Source organism: Acomys minous (assembly GCF_964271855.1).
Source record: "Acomys minous genome assembly, chromosome: 3".
Taxonomy (NCBI): Eukaryota; Metazoa; Chordata; class Mammalia; order Rodentia; family Muridae; genus Acomys; species Acomys minous.
The window spans coordinates 81,033,946-81,055,593 of NC_140485.1; the positions used below are offsets into that span (position 1 = coordinate 81,033,946).

General features: G+C 41.2%; 1 protein-coding gene across 1 annotated transcript; it reads left to right on the plus strand.

Moving 5' to 3' along the window:
* The first annotated feature begins 230 nt into the window (after positions 1 to 230).
* On the plus strand, positions 231 to 18,032 carry BPIFA2 (BPI fold containing family A member 2). The gene is made up of 9 exons (XM_084775244.1): positions 231 to 248; positions 12,232 to 12,391; positions 12,899 to 13,040; positions 13,605 to 13,712; positions 14,664 to 14,816; positions 15,754 to 15,835; positions 16,453 to 16,516; positions 16,949 to 17,028; positions 17,918 to 18,032. The coding sequence occupies exons 2-8, from the start codon at positions 12,247 to 12,249 to the stop codon at positions 16,984 to 16,986; spliced, it is 732 nt and encodes a 243-aa protein (XP_084631370.1). The 5' UTR covers positions 231 to 248; positions 12,232 to 12,246; the 3' UTR covers positions 16,987 to 17,028; positions 17,918 to 18,032.
* The last annotated feature ends 3,616 nt before the right edge of the window (positions 18,033 to 21,648 follow it).

A 21,648-nucleotide genomic window follows, 5' to 3' on the forward strand; every position in this document is an offset into this window, starting at 1 on the left:
CAGAGAACAACTTCAGCAAAGTGTTTGAAGCTCTGGGCTTCAGCTGCTGTTCTAGGTTCCAGCAGCAAATTTGATTGAATTGCTGGCCTGCTAAAATCCACATACTAAGCCAGGTGATTTATTCCCAGACACTGAAGTGGTCTACTTCTCCTGTTCCCATGAAACACTTTTCTCTCCCTTCTAGGGAAGGTGGGTTTCATGGGAGGTATACACATTAAAGAAGCACAAATAAAGCAGGACTGGAAAAGGTCAAGCCTCCTGTGATGTAAAGCAGCAGCTGAGCCACCAAATTAAAAGTCTCTTAATGAAAATGCAGTGCCTTTGTCAATGTGGTGACAAAACAGAACATGGAAATACCTAGAGTAATGAACTCTGACCTATAGCACCACGATGAATGAAACTCTCCCCTTTACTCTCTATAATGTTGTAGTTAAGCATCTGAAGGTGCCAGGCACTGTTCTGGACTCTAAGGCCACCACAGTGAAGAATATACAAGGCTCTCTGTGCTCCTGGGAATTTTGTTCTATTTTAGCCAAAAATTATGAATGGAAAAATTCAGAGCTCACAATATCACATAGAGTGCATAGCATTTTAGAAACACAAAAAAAGGCGTTATGTGAGCAGGAGGGTAGGAACTGGGAAGTTGACACAGGACAGAAGGTTCTTTCAGAGTGAGAACTTCCTGACGAGCCATGAAGGACAGCAAAGAAGGATTATAGTTCTGCAGCAAACATTCAGTGACTCCAAGGAAAGCTTTGCAACCAAGATCCAGAGGTCACCTTGTCATATTGCATCAAAAGTAGCGAATCAGAGTCTGACTAGCAATAAGGGACGGACAGCTTATAAAACTTCATTGAACATTCTCAGTGCTCCATTTCCTCCATCAAGACTCTAACTTCTAAAGATTTAGTCTTCACAACCAGTAGAAAAGCTTGAGGATAAAGGTTGAAATGAATATGCCTTGGTGTAGCATGTCATATTTACATCATGGAAACATCTAGGAGGATACATCTGCGCAACAGAAGTGGGGTCATCATAGCAGAAATGCTAAGGTTATTAAGGTTTTTTTTATACTGAAAGAGCCTCTAAAGATTCAGGAAGCATTTGTTTTAATTGTCTGTTTATGGAATCTACAATACTGATAGGTTGGAGACTGAGGCAAAGCAAGGTCATTGGAGCAGTTGAGCATCACACATGAAGGGCAGGCAGAGCCTGCATGGTACTGAGGACATCAGTCCAAAATCTCTGGTTAGGATGTTTTCCTTCTACACACTACATGGAGCAGCATCCCCATACATGGTCTCTGGATCCCTTGGCTTGTCTGCCTATATCACTATCTTGACTCTTTGCATGTTTGGAAGCCCAGCTCATTATGATTATGAGAGATTTGCTGGGGTGTCCCATCAGCCCCTCCTTTGCCACTCAAACTTGTGTCTTTGAATCTCATGAAAATAAAATAACTTCAGACAACCAACTGTCTTATGTCCTACCTTAGCTCTGAGAAAGCAGGAGAGGAACACAGAAACAGAGTCCTCAGCTGGGTCCGATGAAGGCTTACTCAATCTCCTGAGTATAATGAAGGAGGCTAATATGGACGGCTTTCAGTAAACACTATGGAGCCCCAGGCTTTCTCAGGTGCAGATGAGGGGACTCAACCAGTACCTTCTTAATCCACTATACCAGTCCTTTAGAGAGGTGGTTAGGCAAAGAGGATGATCTATATCCATGCAGACCTCCACTGTACCATTCAATGGATCAGCTGCTAAGAGATGAGCTCCTCCCTGTAACTTGGGGAAAAGGCATTGCTCCTATCCTGTAGTTAAGATCCCCAAGACCAGGGAAGCAAAACTTCAAGATTTCTCTCTTGCAATACTAAAAGCACAGAGTTCAGGTTTAGAAAAGGATTTATTCTGAGCTGGGACATACTGAGAATTGCATAGCAGCCTCGTAGGTTATTGGTAGTGTGCATTCTTAGTCTCCATACTCTAAAGATGAAGAACAGAAAAATTGGGGTAAATTTTGCAGAAAGATGATGGTAGTGCCAGAGAGAACCCATGTTGCTCAGCCACCGATGCACACTATAACCCTGTGCACTGCCTCATTCTGAATGTTATTGGATCCTGGTTAGCAGCTCCATTGTCAAGTGTTTGCCTTTTCTGGACTCCTAGGAGTGCAGGAAGATTAAAGAACAGCTGTCAATAAAGTGATAGAAGACATGCACTGGCCAATCAGTCGCTCCTGCCCCAAACTTCCAGATCCAAAACTTTAGACTCAACACCCAGTTTTGATACCTCACAATTCTTCCAGGGTAAAGCTGTCCCAGGACTTATGTTCGGCATTTCTCCAACATTATGTGTCACTTTTACATGCTAGGCACAACCCTGCAGTGTAGTGGGTGTAAATATGCTATTGTTTTGAACCCAAATGGGAATAGGTATTGGATGCAAACATATTTTCACATTGATTTGAAGTGTTGCATGGGGAACAGACATGTGAGAGAACAGGTGACCTTTCTTCACTTACAAGTTGAATCATATCATGGGTTGTGGTGAGGGTTCTTGGTTTTTGTCAGTTAAAACACATCCTAGTGCAGATTCTGAGAGGAGTTCTAAGTGTCCAAAACAGGAGTCTGTGGCTTTTTCATTCTTGGTATTGTTTGGCTGTTCATCTCTTCATTTTGAGACACTCCTAGAGATAATGACTCCAGGGAAGTCTTTGAAGCTCTGGGCTTCAGCCACTGTTCCAGGTTCCTGCAGAAATTTTGATGCAATTTCATCTCTGCTGAAATCCTACACACTAAGCTAAGGGTATCACTGCCAGAAACTGAATTCAACAAGGTTTACTTCTCCGGTTCTCATGAGCTTTTCTCTCCTTTCTAGGGAAGGTGGATTTGAAGGGAGGTATACACAATAAAGAAGAATAAACAAAGCAGGACTGGAAAAGGTGAAGCCTCCACTGGAGTAGAGCAGCAGCTGAGCCACTGAATTAACAGTCTTCTAATGAAAATGCCGTGCATTTGTCAATGTGCTGACAAAGCAGAACACGGAAACACCTAGAGTAATGAACTCTGACCTTTAGCATCACTATGAATGTCACTCTTCCACTTACTCATCTGTAATGTTGTAGTTAAGCATCTGATGGTGCCAGCCACTGTTCTGGACTCTAAGGCCACCACCATGAAGAACACACAAGGTGTCAGTGTTCCTGGGGATTTTACTCTATTCTAGGCATAAACAATGAATGGAGAAATTTGGAACCCACAACGTCACATAGAGTTCTTGGTGTTTTAGAAACACAAAGCAAGGGGCTATGTGAGCAGGGGGTAGGAACTGGGAAGTTGACAGAAGACAGTGGCTCTTTCAGCATGAGAACTTCCTGATGAGCCATGAAGGACAGCAAAGAAGGAGACCTGCAATGATACAGGGAAAAACAAAAAATGTGGAAAGGAGTGAGACAGGAATGAATGAGCCTTCCATTTTAAAGAAAGAAATCATGCAAAGTGGCTGTTATATAGAGAAAGCTCACTGAGAGGAAACAGGTTTTGAAGAGGGATGTGTGAGGTTGTCTTGGAGGAGCTGGGTCATGTATTAATTTGTGAATATTATGTGCTGATCACACTCTTCTAAGATGTCACAACTTGAATCATTACCCCACAAAATGCTAGATATCCTGGGATGAGTACCTGAGTATGCTCTACAAGCCAGACATTGTGGTGCATAATTGTAATTCCAGTGCAGGGGAATGGAGTTAAAAGGACCCTGTGGATGACTTGCAGCCTACTCTTGCCTAGTTAGTGAGTCTCAGAACAAGTTAGGGACACTACCTCAAAAGTAAGTTGTATGGACCCCAAGTCCCAAAACCCACGATTTGCTTCCTGTCTCCAGGTTCACATTTGTGCTGTCCATCTTCACACACACACACACACACACACGCACGCACACACACACACACACACACACACAAACACACATACACACAAAACACCAACTATCCATCCACTTATCAACCCATCCACTTATCCATCCATTAATCCATCCATCCATCCATCCAAACTTCTGTAGTTTTCTTTTCTTTGTAAACCTCATTCCTGCAATCTCCCTTGTTTCATTGTCTCTCCCACATTAGAATGTGGTCACATTCAGACAGAAGAGTTTTGCTATGTACTGTTTTATATGAAATGCCAGAATCACATGTGGAATCCAAACCTCATGAAGGAGAATCAACTGATGCATCTAGTTGTTATTAATGTTCTTTATTGAGTTCTACAGAAGCAGCTGAGTGAGCCCAACAGTGATGCCAGGAGTTTTAGGCAGGTTTATTAGTATGGCATGGTCTACATTTGTAAAAGGACAGTTGGAGTTCTCTGGGAGAGTTTTGTTGTCATGAGTGTGCAGAACACACGAAAGTCCATGAGGGTAGGAGATGGCCTTGCTGCATGATAAGAGAATCTTTGAGTATGATGACTGGCTTTGCTGACATTTGTGCTAATAGCATGGCTACTGTGATAATAAAGGTTTGGACAAGAGAATGAAGACTTGTCCAGAAGCTCACAGGCCATCTAGCCTGGAGTTACAATAACTTCTGTAAAAACACTCTGCCTCAACAAGGTGGAAGGAGATAACTGGCTCCTCAAAGGTGTTTTCCCATCTGAACTACCATGATGTGGAATGTGTGAATCTACACACACACACACACACACACACACACACACACACACACACACACACACAGAGGAAGGACAGAAGTAGGGAAGGGTCAGAAAGAGAAAGGGGAAAAGGGAGAGAATATTATTATAGAAATTAGTCAATGTGAGTCAATGAAAACTTTAAATGAAAATTGTCTAAACTCATCAATAAAGACATGCATACTGTCTTGCATGTATGCATGCATGTATGGTGGAGCATCGTTTGGATATTTTCCCAAGAGCAGTATGGCTGGGTCCTTAGGTAAAGTTATTCCCAATTTCCTGAGAAAGGACTAGATTGATTTCCAAAGTGGTTGTACAAGTTTGCACTCCTACTAGCAATGGAGGAGTGCTCCCCTTTCTCTGCATCCTCTCCAGCATGTGCTGTACCTAATTTTTTAATCCTAGCCATTCAGATACGTGTAAGATGGAATCTCAGAGTAGTTGTGAGTTGCATTTCTGTGATAACTAGGGATGTTGAGCATTTATTTAAGTGTTTCTCAGCCATTTGATATTCCCCTATAGAAAATTCTCTGTTTAGTTCTGTACTCCATTTCTGAATCGGATTATTTGGTTTGGTTGTGCTTAATATCTTCAGTTCTTTATATATTTTAGATATTAGCTATTTGTCTGAATGCTAGGTTGGTAAAACTCATTTCCCAGTCTGTAGGCCATCATTTTGTTCTGTGGACAGTGTCCGTTGCCTTACAGAAGCTTTTCTGTTTCATAAGATCCCATTTATTGATGGTTGATCTTAGGACCTGAGCTGTTGGTGTTCTGTTCAAAAGTTGTCTCCTGTTCCGATGAGCTCAAGACTCTTCCACAACTTTTTTTAAAGTAACGGATTTAGTGTGTCTGGTTTTATGTTGAGGTCTTTAATCCATTTGGACTTCAGTTTTGTGCAGGGTGATGAGAGATATGGATCTATATTCATTTTACTACATGTAGCCATCCAGTTAGACTAGCACCATTTGTTGAAGATGGTATTTTTCCCATGTATGGAGTTGGCTTCTTTGCCAAATATCAAGTGTCCATAGGTATATGGGTTTATTGATGAGTTTTCGATTTGATTCTGTTGATGAGCCAGCCTGTTTCTATGTGAGTACTCTGCTGTTTTTATTACTGTTGCTGTACAGTACAGCTTGGGATCGGGGGTGGAGATTCCTCCAGAACATCTTTTATTGCACAGATTTATTTTAGCTACATTGGTTCTTGTTTTTCCCTATGAAGTTGAGAACTGATCTTTCAAGGTCAGTAAAGAATTGTCTGGGTATTTTGATGAGAATGCATTGAATCTGTACATTGGTTTTGGTAAGATGGCCATTTTACTATGTTAATTCTCCCAGTACACCAGCATGGGAGATCTTTCAATCTTCTGGATTCTTCTTCAAATCCTTTCCTCAGAGATTTGAAGTTTTTTTTCATACAAACCTTTCACTTTCTTGGTTAGAGCTACATCAAGATACTTTATATTAGTTGTGGCTATTGTGAAGGGTGTAGTTTCCCTAACTTCTTTCTCAGACTCTTTCTCACTTGTATATAGGAGGGCTACTGATTTTTTTAGTTGATTTTGTATCCAGCCACTTTGCTGAAGGTGTTTATCAGCTGTAGGAGTTCCTTGATAGAATTTTTTGGGTCGCTTATGTTTACTATCATATTATCTTCAAGTAGTGATAATTGTGCTTCTTCTTTTCTGAATTGTATCCCCTTGATCTCCTTTAGTGGTCTTATTGTTCTAGCTAGGACTTCAAGTACTATATGGAAGAGATGCAGAGAGAGTAGACAGCCTTGTCTTCTACCTGATTTCAGTGGTATTGATTTAGGCTTCTCTCCATTTAATGTAATGTTGGCTATAGGCTTGCTGTAAAGTGTCTTTATTATGTTGAAGTATGTGCCTTGTGTCCCTGCTCTCTCTAGGACCTTGAACATGAATGGGTGTTGGATTTTGTCAAATGCTTTTTCGACATCTAAGGAGATGATCATGTGGTTGTTTCTTTCAGTTTGTTTATATGATAAATTATGTTGATACATTTTCGTATATTGAAACACCCCCATATTCCTTGGATGAAGCCTATTTGTCATGGTGAATGATAGTTTTGATGTGTTCTTGAATTTAGTTTGTGAGTATTTTACTGAACATTTTCACATTAATGTTCATAAGTGAAATTGGTCTGAAATTTTTTTTCCTTGTCATGTCTTTCTGTGGTTTAGGTATCAAGGTGACTGTGGCCTCATAGATTGAGTTTGCTACTGTTCCTTCTGTTTCTATTTATGGAATAGTTTCAAGGGAATTGGTATTAGCTCTTCTCTGAACATCTGGTGGGTAGAATTCTGTGCTGAATTCTAGTGCTGGGCCTTTTTTATTTTGTTGCGAGACTTTTGATGACTGCCTCTACTTCCTTAGGTGTGATAGAACTAGTCAATTTGTTTACCTGATCTTGATTCAATTTTGGTAGTTTGTAGTTATCAAGAAAATTGTCCATTTCATTTAGGTTTTCAAATTTTGTGGCATATTGGCTTTTGAAGTAAGACCTAATGATTCTTTGGATTTCCTCATTGTCTGTTGTTATGTCTGCCTTCTAATTTCTGATTTTGTTGATTTGAATACACTCCTTCTACCTTTTAGTTAGTTTGGCTAACCGTTTGTCATTCTTGTTGATTTTCTCAAAGAACCAGCTCTTGGTTTCACTGATTCCTTGAATTGTTTTCTTTGTTTCCAATTTATTGATTTCAGGCCTGAGTTTCATGATTTGCAGCCATCTACTCCTCTTTGGTGAGTCTGCTTCTTTTTGTTCTAGAACTTACAGATGTGCTGTTACATTGCTAGTATGGGATCTCTTCAGTTTCTTTCTAAAGGTACCTATTGTTATGAACTTTCCTCTTAGCACTGCTTTCATTGTATCTCATCAATATAGGTATGTTGTGTCTGCAGTTTCACTGAATTCTAGGAAGTTTTTAATTCCTCTTTTTATTTCATCCCTTACCCAGATGTCACTGTTCTGTTTCCATGAGTTTGTAGGCTTTCAGTTGTTTCTTTTCTTGTGGAATTCCATCTTTAATCTATGGTGGTCTGATAACATGCAAGGGATTATTTCCATTTTCTTGTATCTGTTGAGGTTTGCTTTGTGACCAAGTACGTAGTCAAATTTGGAGAAAGTTCCATGCGGTGCTGAAAAGAAGGTGTAGTCTTTTGTATTTGGGTGAAATGTTCTGTACATATCAGTTAGGTCCACTGGTTTGATGATATATTATTTTTCTTGTTTCTTCATTTAGTTTCTGTCTTGATTATCTGTCTATTGGGGAGAGAGGGAGTGTTGAAGTCTCCCACTGTTAATGTGTGGGGTTTGATCTATGGCTTAAGCTTCTGTAATATTTCTTTTACAAATTTGGTTCTCCTGCATTTGGGGCATAAATGTTCAGAACTGAAACATCACCTTGATGTGATTTTCCTTTGATGAGGATGTAGTGACCTTCCCCATCTCTTTTGATTAGTTTTGGTGGAAAGTTTATATTACGAGAAACTAGAATGGCTACTCCAGCTTGTTCCTTGGGTCCATTTTCTTGGAATCGTGTTGTCCCACCCTGTACTCTGAGGTAATGTTTATCTTTACTGCTGGGGTGTATTTCTTGTATGCAGCAGAATAATGGATCCTGTTTTTACATCACAGATTTTTTTGGAGTTTTGCGTAAGGAACATTTTATTTTTAATGTTTTCTTTGATTGATGTGTTGATAACTTCTGTCATATCTTCCACACTTGAGATTCTCTCTTCCATCTCTTGTATTCAGTTCACATGGCTTGTTTCTGTGGATCCTGTTCTCTTCCCTATGCTTCTCATCTCTAAGGTTGCCCCAACTTATGCTTTCTTTGTTGCTTATAATACACTCTTTGGGTCTTGTATAGTCTTATTCATTTCTTTCTCCTGTTTGATTTAATTTTCCTGTAATTCTTTATCGGATTTACTCAATTCCTTCATCTGTTTGAATGCATTTCCTGTGTTTCTTTGAGTGATTTATTTTTCTATTTTAAAGCTTCTATCATTTTCATCACCTTAGATTTAAAATCTTTTCATTAAAATCTTACATGTACATTTATATCATTACACGTATATGCAATAAAATATCTAGTACCTGAAGAATCCCAAAATATCAGAAATTATATAAATGTTACATTGATAGTGTTTTGGCTATTTGTATTGGGTAGCTTTGTAGAAAACATCTTTCCTATCTTGGTGAGTCTAAAATTCTGAATGTAAATCACTATCTATCATATCTCATTATTATTAACTTAAACCATCTATCTAGAGCTAAAACCATCTTAATCCCTAAACAACTACGCTTAGTTTTAAAGCTAAACTATCTGAGATTCAACCCCACCAGAGACAGTAGAACAAAAAAAAACTGACTACACAGGGAGCGCAGGTTGGCAGATTCCCAGATGAAAAATGACAGAGTCAGTTTGCTGCCTGAATGGTCACCCAGAATTCTCCATTACACTGAAAGAATATCTTCAGCTTTCTAACACAATATATCGGACAGACATATTTGTGAGGAAAGAACTATTGAAGACTTGCTTACCCCGTTCCCCTGTCTTGACAGAGTTTGGCCATCAACTCTGCCTGCATGCAGGTTTGCCCAATTTTAGGCAGAATTCTGTCTGTTGGTAGAAATAGGGACATTTGCCCGGTGGCTTGTTTGCACATTTGAAGCCATCTCCAAAAGGAGGTTCTTTGGTGCCCATTATCTTCTTTGGGGTTGGTTGGGTGTTGTTAGAAGTTAAACTTTCTCACTGTAAATGATTATTTAAAATAATAAAAACGTTTTAAAATGCCATATTCTGTATATCTCTGATGGTTTTAAACACCGTACCTAATTCTTTTACTTTATCCATCTTTAGAGTCATATCTATCTGTTACACCTAGGATGACACTGATGCTGGGTCCCAGCTGACAGGATTCATTCCTTTCAATATGCTGGATGCTGACATCCTGCATCCTTCATGTTCCAGCACCAAGTGATTAAGTTGTTGTTCATCAGAACAGGACAGCTCCCAGGGTAGTTTCAAAAAAAGCTTCGATCTCAATTGGTTCTGCATTTCCCCCACAGGAGTCTTGTTAAGCCTGCAATTTCTCAGCCTTTAGAAACTGGATGTCAAATGCTATTCCTAGATTATTTAACCATTTTCTCCAATTTCATGTGGGCTCCTACAAAGGTATTATTCACCCCAAATCAGCCTGAGGAAACCATAAAAGAATGATGCCCTATCTCTCTTTTTTTTAAAAAAGATTTATTTCTGGATTACATATACACTGTTCTGCCTGCATGTACACCTGCACACCAGAGGAGGGAACCAGATGTCACGATAGATGATTATGAGCCACCATGTGGTTGCTGGGAATTGAATTCAGGACCTCTAGAGCAGTAGAGAGTGCTTTCAACCACTGAGCCATCTCTCCAGCCCACCCCATTTCTCTTAAGAGATGTTGGGTAGGTTTATCGGTTGCTTTCTATGGTTTATTCTTAAAACAGAGAAGCTGGATTCCTCCTTCCAGATCACAGCTATCTTGGCTTGTGAATTCATACATCATCTGCCTCCTGCCCAGTGGTAATTTGTGGGTCACATGATCACACTGTAAACATGGCTGATGTGTAAGTAGAAAGGATGGGAATCATTGAACCAGCCATGCTGTCTCCATAAGGGAGAAACACTAACCCTCGACAGCACAGTGGCCATGAATCCACTTGCTTTTTCTCCTTGTATTTTACTGTGGCTGGAATTTTCTACTCTGGGCAATAATAGCCTAGGAGGAGCATTAAACAAGATTATTTAGGAAACTGGTTCAAAATACAGATGTTTTAGCCAGCAACATGGGAGGTACAGAATGACTGCCCACTCATAGCTCCCCTTACCTAGCCTGACTCTGTCAAGGAGAGGTGATTAGGGCTCTTGGATACACAGAAACACTATTATCCATTCCAACAAAACATTCTTCCATCAATTCATTCTGCATCTTCTTCATGGCACATAGTGAAATAAGCCCTTACTGGCAGCCTCAGGGTTGAAAACTTGGGGCTTTAGTTTTGGCACGAGGTCCATCGCTATCATTCAAACTTCCTGGGTGACATTTGGATTAGAATATCTTGGCTAATATTAAGTATTTTCTTTGGAGTCTCCTAAGGATGTCTTGGGAATGGGACTTTCATCTCATCCTGTAACACAATATATAAGGGACACTGTCTCAGCAAGATTACTGGAGATCGTGCAGAGAAGCAAGGATTTTGTTTGCATCTTTCTCCAAATCAGTGAGTGCGGGCTCCCCCAATGTGACTCTTCTATGAGAGTCTTCAGGATGCTTTGGGGAAAGATCAGATGGAAGGTGCTGTTTGGTCGGGAAGTTTTGACTCTAACAAACTTGTAGACATAGATGATATTGTGTCAGACTAACAAAAACCTAGATTCAGGTGGGTTCTGTAGACTGTGAAGATTTTATTCACCAATGATTTGTCCTGGTGCATAAAGAAAGGCTTCGGAATGGAGTCTAGATTCAACAGTGACACAAGTCATTGCCATTCCCTAAGGATAGTGTGGTCCCAGGCTTAGTGGACAAAGTCAGTGGGGAATCTAGAACTGGTCTGTGAAGGGGTCTGGAGCTGACTGGCTGGAAGGTGTGAAGTTTCACTGAAGAAAGAGAACAGATTAAGAGGCAAAGAGAAGAGGAAATAAGTTTCAAGCAGAGAGGCAGTGAACTCAAAGGTTCTGAACACAAACAGCATAGGCAGAAGTCAGCTTGGCTTTCTCAGTCTGACTCCTCCACTCTGTGGCTGTATATCTAAACTTTCCCTACTTTCCCCACCTTGCTTGTGCATTTTCCTAAGTTATTATTCTATTGAGTTATCTTTATGATTTTTAAATTCACCATAGAAAGTAGTGTGTTTCACTGTGGCATTGTCCTACAGACTTAGTTCATATTCCTCTCCCTCACCTAATGTCCTTCCCTACCCCACCTCTTGTTAATTTCTGCCTCCTTCCTTTTGCTCTCATGTCATGTATTATTTAATTTTTCTTTCCAACCCTTCTCTTGTCCTCTTCCCTTAAGATTTCTTCTCTTCTCACATTGTAAAAATATTTATGCCCCATCACATTCAGCACATTCGACACATCATCTATCTACCTGTCAATCTATCTGTCATTTTGCTATTTATCTTTATTTCTTTCTATCTTTATATCTACATTTAAATGTCATTTGCAGAAGACAAGAAATAAGGTATTTTTGGCTTTCTGAATCTGACTAATTTTACTAGACACAATTACTTCTATCCTTTTTCTGAAATATCATGATTTCATTCCTCTTTTATGACTAAATTAAATTCCATTGTGCACTTAACCTTGCTTTTTAAAAATCCACTCCTGAATGTGGGGATCTCTGTTGGCTCTATTTCTTACCTATTGTGAACAGAAAACATGTGTTTTGTAGGAAGGGGCATGTGAGAATGACAGGCATTCACTGTAGGTTCTTTCTTTTTTCTTATTCCTCCAATACCATCCAGGTGTCAGGACCAAAGATGTTCCAATTTGTGAGCCTTGTTGTCACTTTCGGCCTGATCATTGGTACCTCAGAATCACTGTTGAATAATGCTTTAAATTCTGTGAATAATTTGAAAGTACTGGGTTCTGATCCTGGGAAGATTCTGAATTCCCCCTCTGGAGGTGAGTCAATATAGGTCCCCTCAGAAAGCTGGCCCCAGGAAAACCCCTAATAAATACTGCCTACAATTGCAGAGGCTGCCAGGCATTATTGACCTTTATGGATGGCTTATGGAGAAATGTGCAGCTATTCAATTTCTGCCTTACTTGTCAGTCTAGAAATGAAAAGTGCTCCATTATACTCTAATAGACACTTACCAATATAACCACAGGAGAAATTATTGATTAATTAACTAGTTCTTTTATTATTACTCTTACATGCAGATCATAGTCCCCTCCTCCCAGTTTCTGGTTATGGGTGGGAACATGGGTCCACTGCTCTTTCCCTGTCTCTCTTTTTGGTTTCTTGAGAGAGGGTTTATCTGTGTAGCCTTAGTAGTCCTCGACTTTCTTTGCAGACTAGGCTAGGCTAAAGCTCACAAAGATCTGCCTACCTCTGCTTCCCAGAATGCTTGGATTAGAGGTGTGCCTTAGTGATGCTGGGGACTGACGGATGACTATTTTTGACAGATGATCTTCACAAAGGGAATCTTGATGTGGGGTTTCTTAAGAAAGTCTCAGACTGGTTTTCAGCCAAGAAGAGCATTTTGGAAACAGTGAACTCACAGGGCGTTGGCAAATTCAACCTCCTTTCATCTCTGAATGGTGTAGGGTAAGTTGGTGTTCTTTGCTTCCAGAAAAGAGGCTTCCTGACTTCCCAATATCAAAGACAGATGGAGAAGCCCCTTATACCCCCACATAGCTGAGGAGTTCTGAGGCAATGTTCATTAGATCTTGAGTAAGTCTGAAGCTGGGCTACAGGACCAGTTTGGACAGTTCATGCATTTGAGTTCCCACAGTAGGTAATTTTAGGGTTAGGATGAATCGTCCACTTGTCTTCCTCTCCACCTGCATCTTGGTACTTAAAGCCTTTCTCAAAGAATAACGCATTTATTCTTTAAATATAGTTCAGAGTAAAAGTCCAAGTTCTTTCAAGGGACAGAAATCTGGAATCTAAACCTTTTAATCCCAAGCAGTGGATTCCTGGAGTTCAGACTCACAGAGTCCTGGGCTGAAGTTCTGGCTCTGCTGCCTATTGTGTCTCTCCCTCTGTCCCCTGCACCTGAGAGTGTAGCTGTTCACATTTCTGCACAGGATGCAGTGAAGACCACAGGTCACGAGGAGAGGAGAAATGTGGAAAGAGGTATGACAGGAAGGCTTATGTGGTTTTTGGCAGGTTGAAAATCAATGAATTCAGACTCCTGGACTTGAAAGCTGATCTGTCTTCAGATGGCAAAGGCATCAACTTGAGGATGCCCCTGGCTATGAGTGGCACTGTTTCTATGTGAGTATGAGTCACTTGGATTTGGAGGTGCAGTGTAACATGACTGATTTGAGTAGGCATTTAATTACTAGCTACGCTATGTCCTTTGGCCCCAGTTTCCTAATCGGTAAAAGAGGGGCACCTCTGATGAAGTATTCTAATGAAAAGTGGCCATGTTAAGTCTCTTTCAAAAGAATCTTCTATGTAATATATGTTTGTGTGTTTGTTGCATGTGTGCACTCACATGTCTTTGTGGAGTTCAGAGGTCAACATCAGGAATCAGCCTCATTTTGGTGAGGGTGCCACATTAATTTTGAGATAGGATCTCTCCCAGAACCTGGAAACAGTTGATATTGATTATTCTTCCTAGATAAGTAAATTATGGTTTTAAGGTTTATAAATGTAAAGTGAGAGACCATGAAAATTAGCAAGAACCTGTGTCAAAGTCTTTTTAGAGACTGGAGGTTTCTTTCAGAGAGAACATTGGTCTAGAGTGTGTACAAGCCTGGCCTCAATCATCAGCCCTTGGTGTGGTGGGTGGGTGTTTTATTTTATATACTTACCAAGCCATGAGCTCTGAGATCCTGTTATGTACTTAAACATTTTATGTTAATGATTTCTCACTAGAAGTGTGTGATTCCATCCTAGTTTCATTGTCATTATTAAATGAAGTAAACCAGGTACAGTACTTTAAATAAGAACTGCGAATTATGCTAGAAAATGTTAGTAGTTGATTTAAGTATTAGTCTCATGACAAGAAATCAATCTTGGATGTACTAAACATGCATGGCTCAGAGAAGTCTCATACAAATGTGTAAATTTTATAGACAATATATACCATGTTGACATTATTATTATACTGTTGACATTGCCCACAGACACCATTCACTCTGTTTACACAAAGAGATGATAACCAGAGCAAGTTGCAAAGCCTTCTAGACTTGTTTCTGGTATTACGCTTGTTTTCTGCAGTCCTTTTGGTGGCCCTCTGGCTGATGTCGCTATTTCCTTGGACCTCATAACTACACTGAGTATTCAAACCAATGCTCAGACCGGCCTTCCCATGGTGGTTGCAGGAAAATGCTCTACAGGTTCAGACAAAATCTCCATATCCTTGTTGGATAGGTAAGACTCATCCATTCCAGCAGAGCGGGGCTCTGAGGGAGACATTAGGACCCCTGACTTTAATCCTATTTCTACACCTTGGAAGCAGCATAATGGAATGCACCATCTGATTAGCATCAAGTACCAACACTGTCACAAGTCTGCAGCTTCATCTTTAGAGGATGCAGTTTGCATATCTGTGCATTTAAACAGTAGATATTCATACTCAGGTTTCTGAGATGATTGACTATGCAGTTCCAGGAATCAACATATTTTTGACTTCCTAGTGCTGAGATTTTGCTATTAGCTGGATATTCTTTTTTCTTTGTAAAAATATATGGGTACTAGAAAGGGAACCAGGTTCTTATGCTTACAAGGAACATGTTTTGTGGAAGAAGTTATTTACATAGCTCCCTTCTCTGATTTTTTTCTAGTGAAAACTCTGCTGTCTAGCAGGCAGGCATTGTTCTATGCTCTAGAGGGTCATTTGATGAAACCACATAAGGTCTCTGTCTCCTAGAGCATACCAAGAGGATAAGAAAGGCAGAAGGGTATTTCATTCATCAGTGAATGCAAAGAAAATATAGAGTACCACACAAACTATCATACTTAGCAGGGCACAGGAGATCAAACACTCCCATCAGTCTTTTGTTATGGATGGGCTGCTCCAGAAGATGACAGCTGGATGAGAGTTGACAGTGAGAGGAGGCAACCCCAGTGAGACTTGCTGATGAAACAGGTTCAAGGCTGACTGTATTTACCCAGTGCCCAAGGGCTAAGCCTTGTGTTCTTTAAGTAGGGGCTGAGTGATTGATGCTTTGCCAGGGCTGTGATGAGCACCCAGGCAGTGAGGAAGTGGCTACTCAGACATGAGACTATAGAGCAGGGTTATGGTCACCTGAACCCTCTGGTTCATACTGAACTCTTGACCAACCTTTGTATGTCGCTTCTTTTCCAGGCAAAGTTCCACTATCAACACAATTACTGACAATCTGTCTGCGATTCTTACAAAGCTAGTGTCAAATCTGCTGCAGAACCAAGTAAGTTCCGAGGTCTTGGCACCCAGAGCCAGGTCTAGTGTGGGCAGCAGAGGTTTCTGTAGGTGTGGTGGGGAACTCAGAACACTGTTTACTGGGAAGGATAGATTTCTCTTTCGGAGGTCTATAGGCTCTTCCTCTTCAGGTGCTGGGTTGCAGAGAAGGAAGGCAGAAAGAACAGGTGCTGCCTTGAGATGTTTACGACATCCACGTGCCACATCTTTCCAGATGTTTTCTTGCAATTAACACACCTTTATTTAAAAATCTGTATTTAAGGACCTGTGAATCAGAATCTGTAGGGAATTGGAAACTGGACCTCATCGAGGGTGGAAACCTTCTGAGAAAAGATCCTTGGTTCCATAGTCCAAGGCACAGGAGTCTGGGGTGGTTCCTGGTTACTATGTCTTCAGGTCCTGAACTTCTGACATCCTGAGGGTTTCTCAGTATCCCATGAGAGTCTGATTCAGGCTGCTACAATTCCATAGCTTCAGATTGCAAAGGTTTACTGTTCCTGGGTCCTGGAAATGAGGCCCTCTGTCAAGGGAGAATAAACAGCCTGTTGCCAGCCAGTCTCATCTGTTTCCTTTTTTCTCCCTCTCCTCACCCCATCTCCCTCTCAGATATGTCCACTGCTCCAGTTCATCCTCAGCCACTTGAATGTAACTCTTACTCAGGACCTGCTCTGTAAGTCACAGCCTGGAGACTAGAGTGGCTCCATGCACCAAGAAAGCAGCTGCGAGAATGTCCCAGACAGGGACCTTGCCTCCTTTCAAGGCGGTCTTTATCTTCTCTTCTTCTCAATGGAGGCTCCATTTGAACCTTATCTTCTCATCTTTGACAGAATAGTTAGGGCAATAAAATTCATGCCCCAATGGTGTAAAAGCTGGAGGTGGACCTTCTATGGATATGCCATTTTACACAGTCCTTCTGTGTCTTTGGTGTGGAACCTTACTGGGTCCCTCCAAGGGTCTGTAAAAAGAAGCACAGGTTAATAGTCTTGTACTTGAGGTCACATAGGTGACATCGTGATGGGCTGAAGGGAGGTACTGACTTGGTGGGCTTCTGTTTAGTTTCATACGGCAATGACTGATGTTGCTCTTGACTTGGTTCCTTTAGTTGGTCTACTGACACAACAGTTACCAGTTGGCATCTGAAGAGGAAGGAGAAGAACCAGGATGTTATGACATCCCCTGTTGGTACGGATATGTCTTAGTTACTTTTGTAATGTCACCAGAAAATAACATTAGCAGAGAGGAGTATAAAAGAAAGCATTTGATTTGGGACTCACAATTCCAGAGAGCTCATGAACACATGGTGAGGAGCATGACAGCAGACAGACAACACAGCTTTGGAGTAGTAGCTGAGAGGTTATATATTGGACCCAATCACCAGATAGCATGAGCTACTAGCAATGATTTGGCCCTTTGAAACCTGAAAGCCTATCCCTAGTGACACACCTCTTCCAAAACACCACACCTCCTCATCCTTCCCAAAACGTTTGTACACAAAAAGACCAATTATTCAAGTACATGAGCCCATTGTTGCAATTCTTCTTCAAATCCAATAGGGAGGCTTTGTCTCCCGTGCTCATCAGCTTGTCAGGAAGTCAGGCCTATGTATATTTTGCTTCTGTCACAAGACAACAGAAATTCTGACTTGATCCTGGCTCTATGGGGAACTCTGAGCTTGAGTATACACTGAATCCTGAGTCTGTATCACAAAGACGGTGGACCTTTGATACTAAATGAACTTACATGAGGTTTTGATGGAGTCCTACCTTTGTGAAAAGACACTTGTCCATGGCCTGCATATGGACCCTGGCTTCATGGGCATGGCCTCTACTTTTCCAATGTGCTGTGGCTCCAGAAAAAGTGATCAGTCTGGTTCAGGGCAACAATGTGAGATCAAAACCAGAAATCTACAATTATCTCTATCTTCTCTGTGTCCTAAGCCATGCTGGTCACAGTAGGATGAAATGGGCACAGTGAGGCCAGTATACCATTGATAGAAGTTATGCTCAATGAAAACCTCCTCTCACTGTTGCTGTGATTTCCAGTGTCCTGATGCCCTGTGATTTCATTCCAGGCTAGTCCCCAGTGGTTTCATCTTATTCCCTGTGACATTTATCTCTAGAAAGTGTTACTGCTACAAAGGCTACCTGAGACCATCTGAAGGAACCTTCAAGACTCACTTCTTATCTCATTAGTCTATATACCTGTTTTCACCCTCCCAGCAATAAAACCCTAACTGCACACCTGTGTGTGGCTTGCCTCAGTCCTTGCAATAGAAGTTGTTGGCAGTGTGTACAGAATGATTGGAGTGAGATCGCAGATGGTGGCTGAAGCAAGAGAGGAAGGTATGGTACATACCTTACAGGTTTTTTTAATGCACAGAGATGCAGAACCCTTGAGTGAATGGCTCCTATCCACTGTGTGAATGTGGCATAACTTCAACCATCAAATGTGTATTGACAACACCCTGACCATTGAGACCCAGGAAGACAGGCAGACAGGTTCAGGGAGCTTAGCTTTCCGTGCCTATCTCCTCTTAAGGAACATATCAATCTCTTACATTCTCTACCCTCACTTAGCCCTCCTACTGATACTCAGTTCCTGGGTATCACCTCCAAAATATAGGAATGTTATCTACAGTGAGATCACAGATCCTGAAGATACCCAATGGATCCTGAGTCTAACCTTGTCAGGAAGGCTACCACTAAAGAGGTCTTCTTAATACTTCACCACATCCTGATGCAAAGGAAAGAGACTGAGGATCATAGAGGAAAGTGATCCAGGTCACACAGTGAGCAAGAGTCAGAACCAGGATTACACTGACTCTCTTCTAACATTTATTTATTTGTCATTCATGCTTTTATAAATGGAATCCCTGAGCTTTAGCACCAGGAGACTCCCAGGCATTAACTCACCTTAGGTGACAGCCAAAATTAATGTTCTTACACTTTGCATTGTTTACTTAGGATGGAGGTCTGTATCATTCTCAGTGGGATTATTTCACTTCACCTACAGGCAATGAGGGACACGAGGAAGGTCCTTCAGGGCATATTTGGAGGACAATCCATCTCGTTCTCTCTCTGTCTCTGTCTCTGTCTCTGTCTCTGTCTCTGTCTCTGTCTCTGTCTCTGTCTCTCTCTCTGTCTCTCTCTCTCTCTCTGTCAGAAAACTAATATCCAGAGAAGCTTAAAACACAGGGACACTAACTCTTGGTCTAGCCCTTGGTTTTCTGCCAGGGTTCTATGATTTGAATATACAATGCTGTTGATAAGATCAAATATTTGAGCACTGCGCCTCCTCCTGGTAACACTGTGTTGAAGGCCATGGGACTTTTGATGCTGGATAACCTAGCAAAAGAGGGTTGCTGAGTACCACTCTTGATGATCATATTCTTCTTTTGTCCTACTTTCTGCTCCATGATGTCTCAAGATATGACCCTTGCATGGATACATGTCACAAGCAAAGATCATGTCTCACTAGATGCCATGTTTTTCCCACCATAAGACACTCATGTCTCCTAAAACTGAACCAAACAATCCCTTCCTCCAGTTAGTCATTTTGTTTAGTGTTTGATCACAGGGAAAAGAAAATGTAATACAGATAATTAGAAGCAGATGTAATGGAAGTTTTGGTTTCTTTAATAACTAAGTCATGTCATGTAAACATGTTTGCATTTAAATCTCAAATGTGGGATATGGGGCTGCCTTAGTTTATACATAGTTGTTAACTGTAGTTACATCCTGTAGGGATGTGGTCTTTTTCAGCTGTGGATAATTTAATCTAGAGGACCATGAGATGTTATAAATATCATAGGATAATGAGAGTGGGGGAGACAGGGAGAGAGAGAGAGAGAGAGAGAGAGAGAGAGAGAGAGAGAGAGAGAGAGGGAGAGAGAGAGAGAGAGAGAGAGAGAGAGAGGGAGAGAGAGACAGAGAGAGAGGGAGAGAGAGAGAGAGAGAGAGAGAGAGAGAGAGAGAGAGAGAGAGAGAGAGAGAGAGAGCGCCACTCTAAGGAGATGTTTAGAGGAGTTAGGTTGCCTGTTTATTTGCCATTTGTTGGTGTTCTGATCTGGTGGCTATCATGATGACTAAGTTTGTATTGCTCCAAAGAACCTAATGACCCTAACAGGCAGAAGTATCAAAGAGAATTCTGTCCCTTCTCTCCACAATACTTCTTTTTTCTCCTAGCTAGTGTTGGGGTTGGTGATAGGAAGATAGGGGTATAAAAGACTCCTATAAATTGTATTTAAAAGATGGCTAAGATCAGAAATGATGTTCATTGCTCTAGCAATGTTTTTCATGTCTTTGGAAGGGATGAGAAAATATGTCTGAAGCTGGATGCTAGCAAAGTGAAATGGCACTTTCAGAGTAGTATAATATATCATGCTTATGGGAGGTGGTAAAATCTAAATGCTCATACAAAGGCAGGCATGAACCTGAGCATGCTTAGCTTCAGAGGGCATAAGAAGGAAACTATGGAGAAATGACCCAGAGGCCATCCATGCTCCCTAGGGAGAGAATCTGACTGCCCTTGGCCCATTTCCTGACTATTTGAATGAGGCCAAAGTTTCAAGTAGTGGGCTAACTTATCTGTCAAAGAAATTTCAAGACAGAGAGTACTAAGGTTATGACATTGTCCTGATCTCCTACTTATAGAAACCTTTAACATGAAATGTCAGAGCAAATACCAGAGTATAAAGACGTGAAAGACATGCAGTTTAGTGAACTAAGGAGTGTGCATAAGATTTTGTAGGTAATGCCTATATGACACGTGATAACCCAAGATGTGGAAGGACTGCTAAGGAGGCCTGCAGACACCTGTGTTAGAAGTTAGCTCATGTCTGCAGCAAATAAGGGGCTAGAAAACAATTCAACAAAAGGTTAATCTGGCTTATAGTTCTGGGATAAACATTCGATGATGCCAAGGAAAGCTTTGCAGGCAGGGGCCAGTGGTCAGCTGGTCACATTGCATCAAGAGTAGGGAATCAGAGTATGAATAGGAACAAAGGCAAGTTTATCAAAACCGCATTGTACATTCTCAGTGATCCATTTTTTCCAGCAAGACTCTAAATTCTAAGTATTTTACTCTTTGCAACCAGTACAAAAACTTTGAAACTAAAGGTGAAATAAATATGCCTTGGTGTGGCATTTGAAATTTACATCATGGTAAACATCTAAGTGGAGCACTATGTTCAACAGGAAGTGTGGTCATCATAGCAGCAATACTAACATTAATATCTGAAAGAACCTCTGAGGATTCAAAAGGCATTTGTTTTAATTGCCTTTTTATGACATCTACCATATTGGTAGGTTGGAGTCTGAGGCAAAGACAGATCATGGGAGCAGTTGTGCATCACACATCAAGGGTAGGCAGAGCCTGGATGGCACTGAGGATCTTAGGCCGAACCCTCTGCCTAGGAACTCTTCCTTCTACCCAGTACATGTAGCAATGTCCCCTTTCATGGTTTCAGTGTGGCCAGGGTGAGAGTCAGTGGGGACTGCCTCAGACTGGCAAGTGGCCACTGCACTTCTACAATGATGGTACACCACTCAAGGATGGATGCAACCCCCAAATGCCACAGTGTACTGGCAGCAGTGCTCTCTGTATCTCAGCCTGAGAGAGCCATGTGTGCCAAGCTCTCTGCTACAAAACCTGCCCTCATTTCTCTAAGACTGTATTTTCCAACTCTTAAAAATAAACATCCTTGAATTCTACGATGACAGCACTGAACATACACTGAATCTAATCTACAGGAAGCTGACTAGGGTAACCACTGGGAGCCACAGACCACAATTCCTAGCGACC

Excerpts from the sequence above, each read along its gene's own strand:
- BPIFA2 (XM_084775244.1), top strand. The coding sequence starts at position 12,247 with ATGTTCCAATTTGTGAGCCTTGTTGTCACTTTCGGCCTGATCATTGGT. Across the intron at positions 12,392-12,898 it reads TCTGAATTCCCCCTCTGGAG|ATGATCTTCACAAAGGGAAT; the intron begins GTGAGTCAATAT and ends TATTTTTGACAG. Across the intron at positions 14,817-15,753 it reads TCCATATCCTTGTTGGATAG|GCAAAGTTCCACTATCAACA; the intron begins GTAAGACTCATC and ends CTTCTTTTCCAG.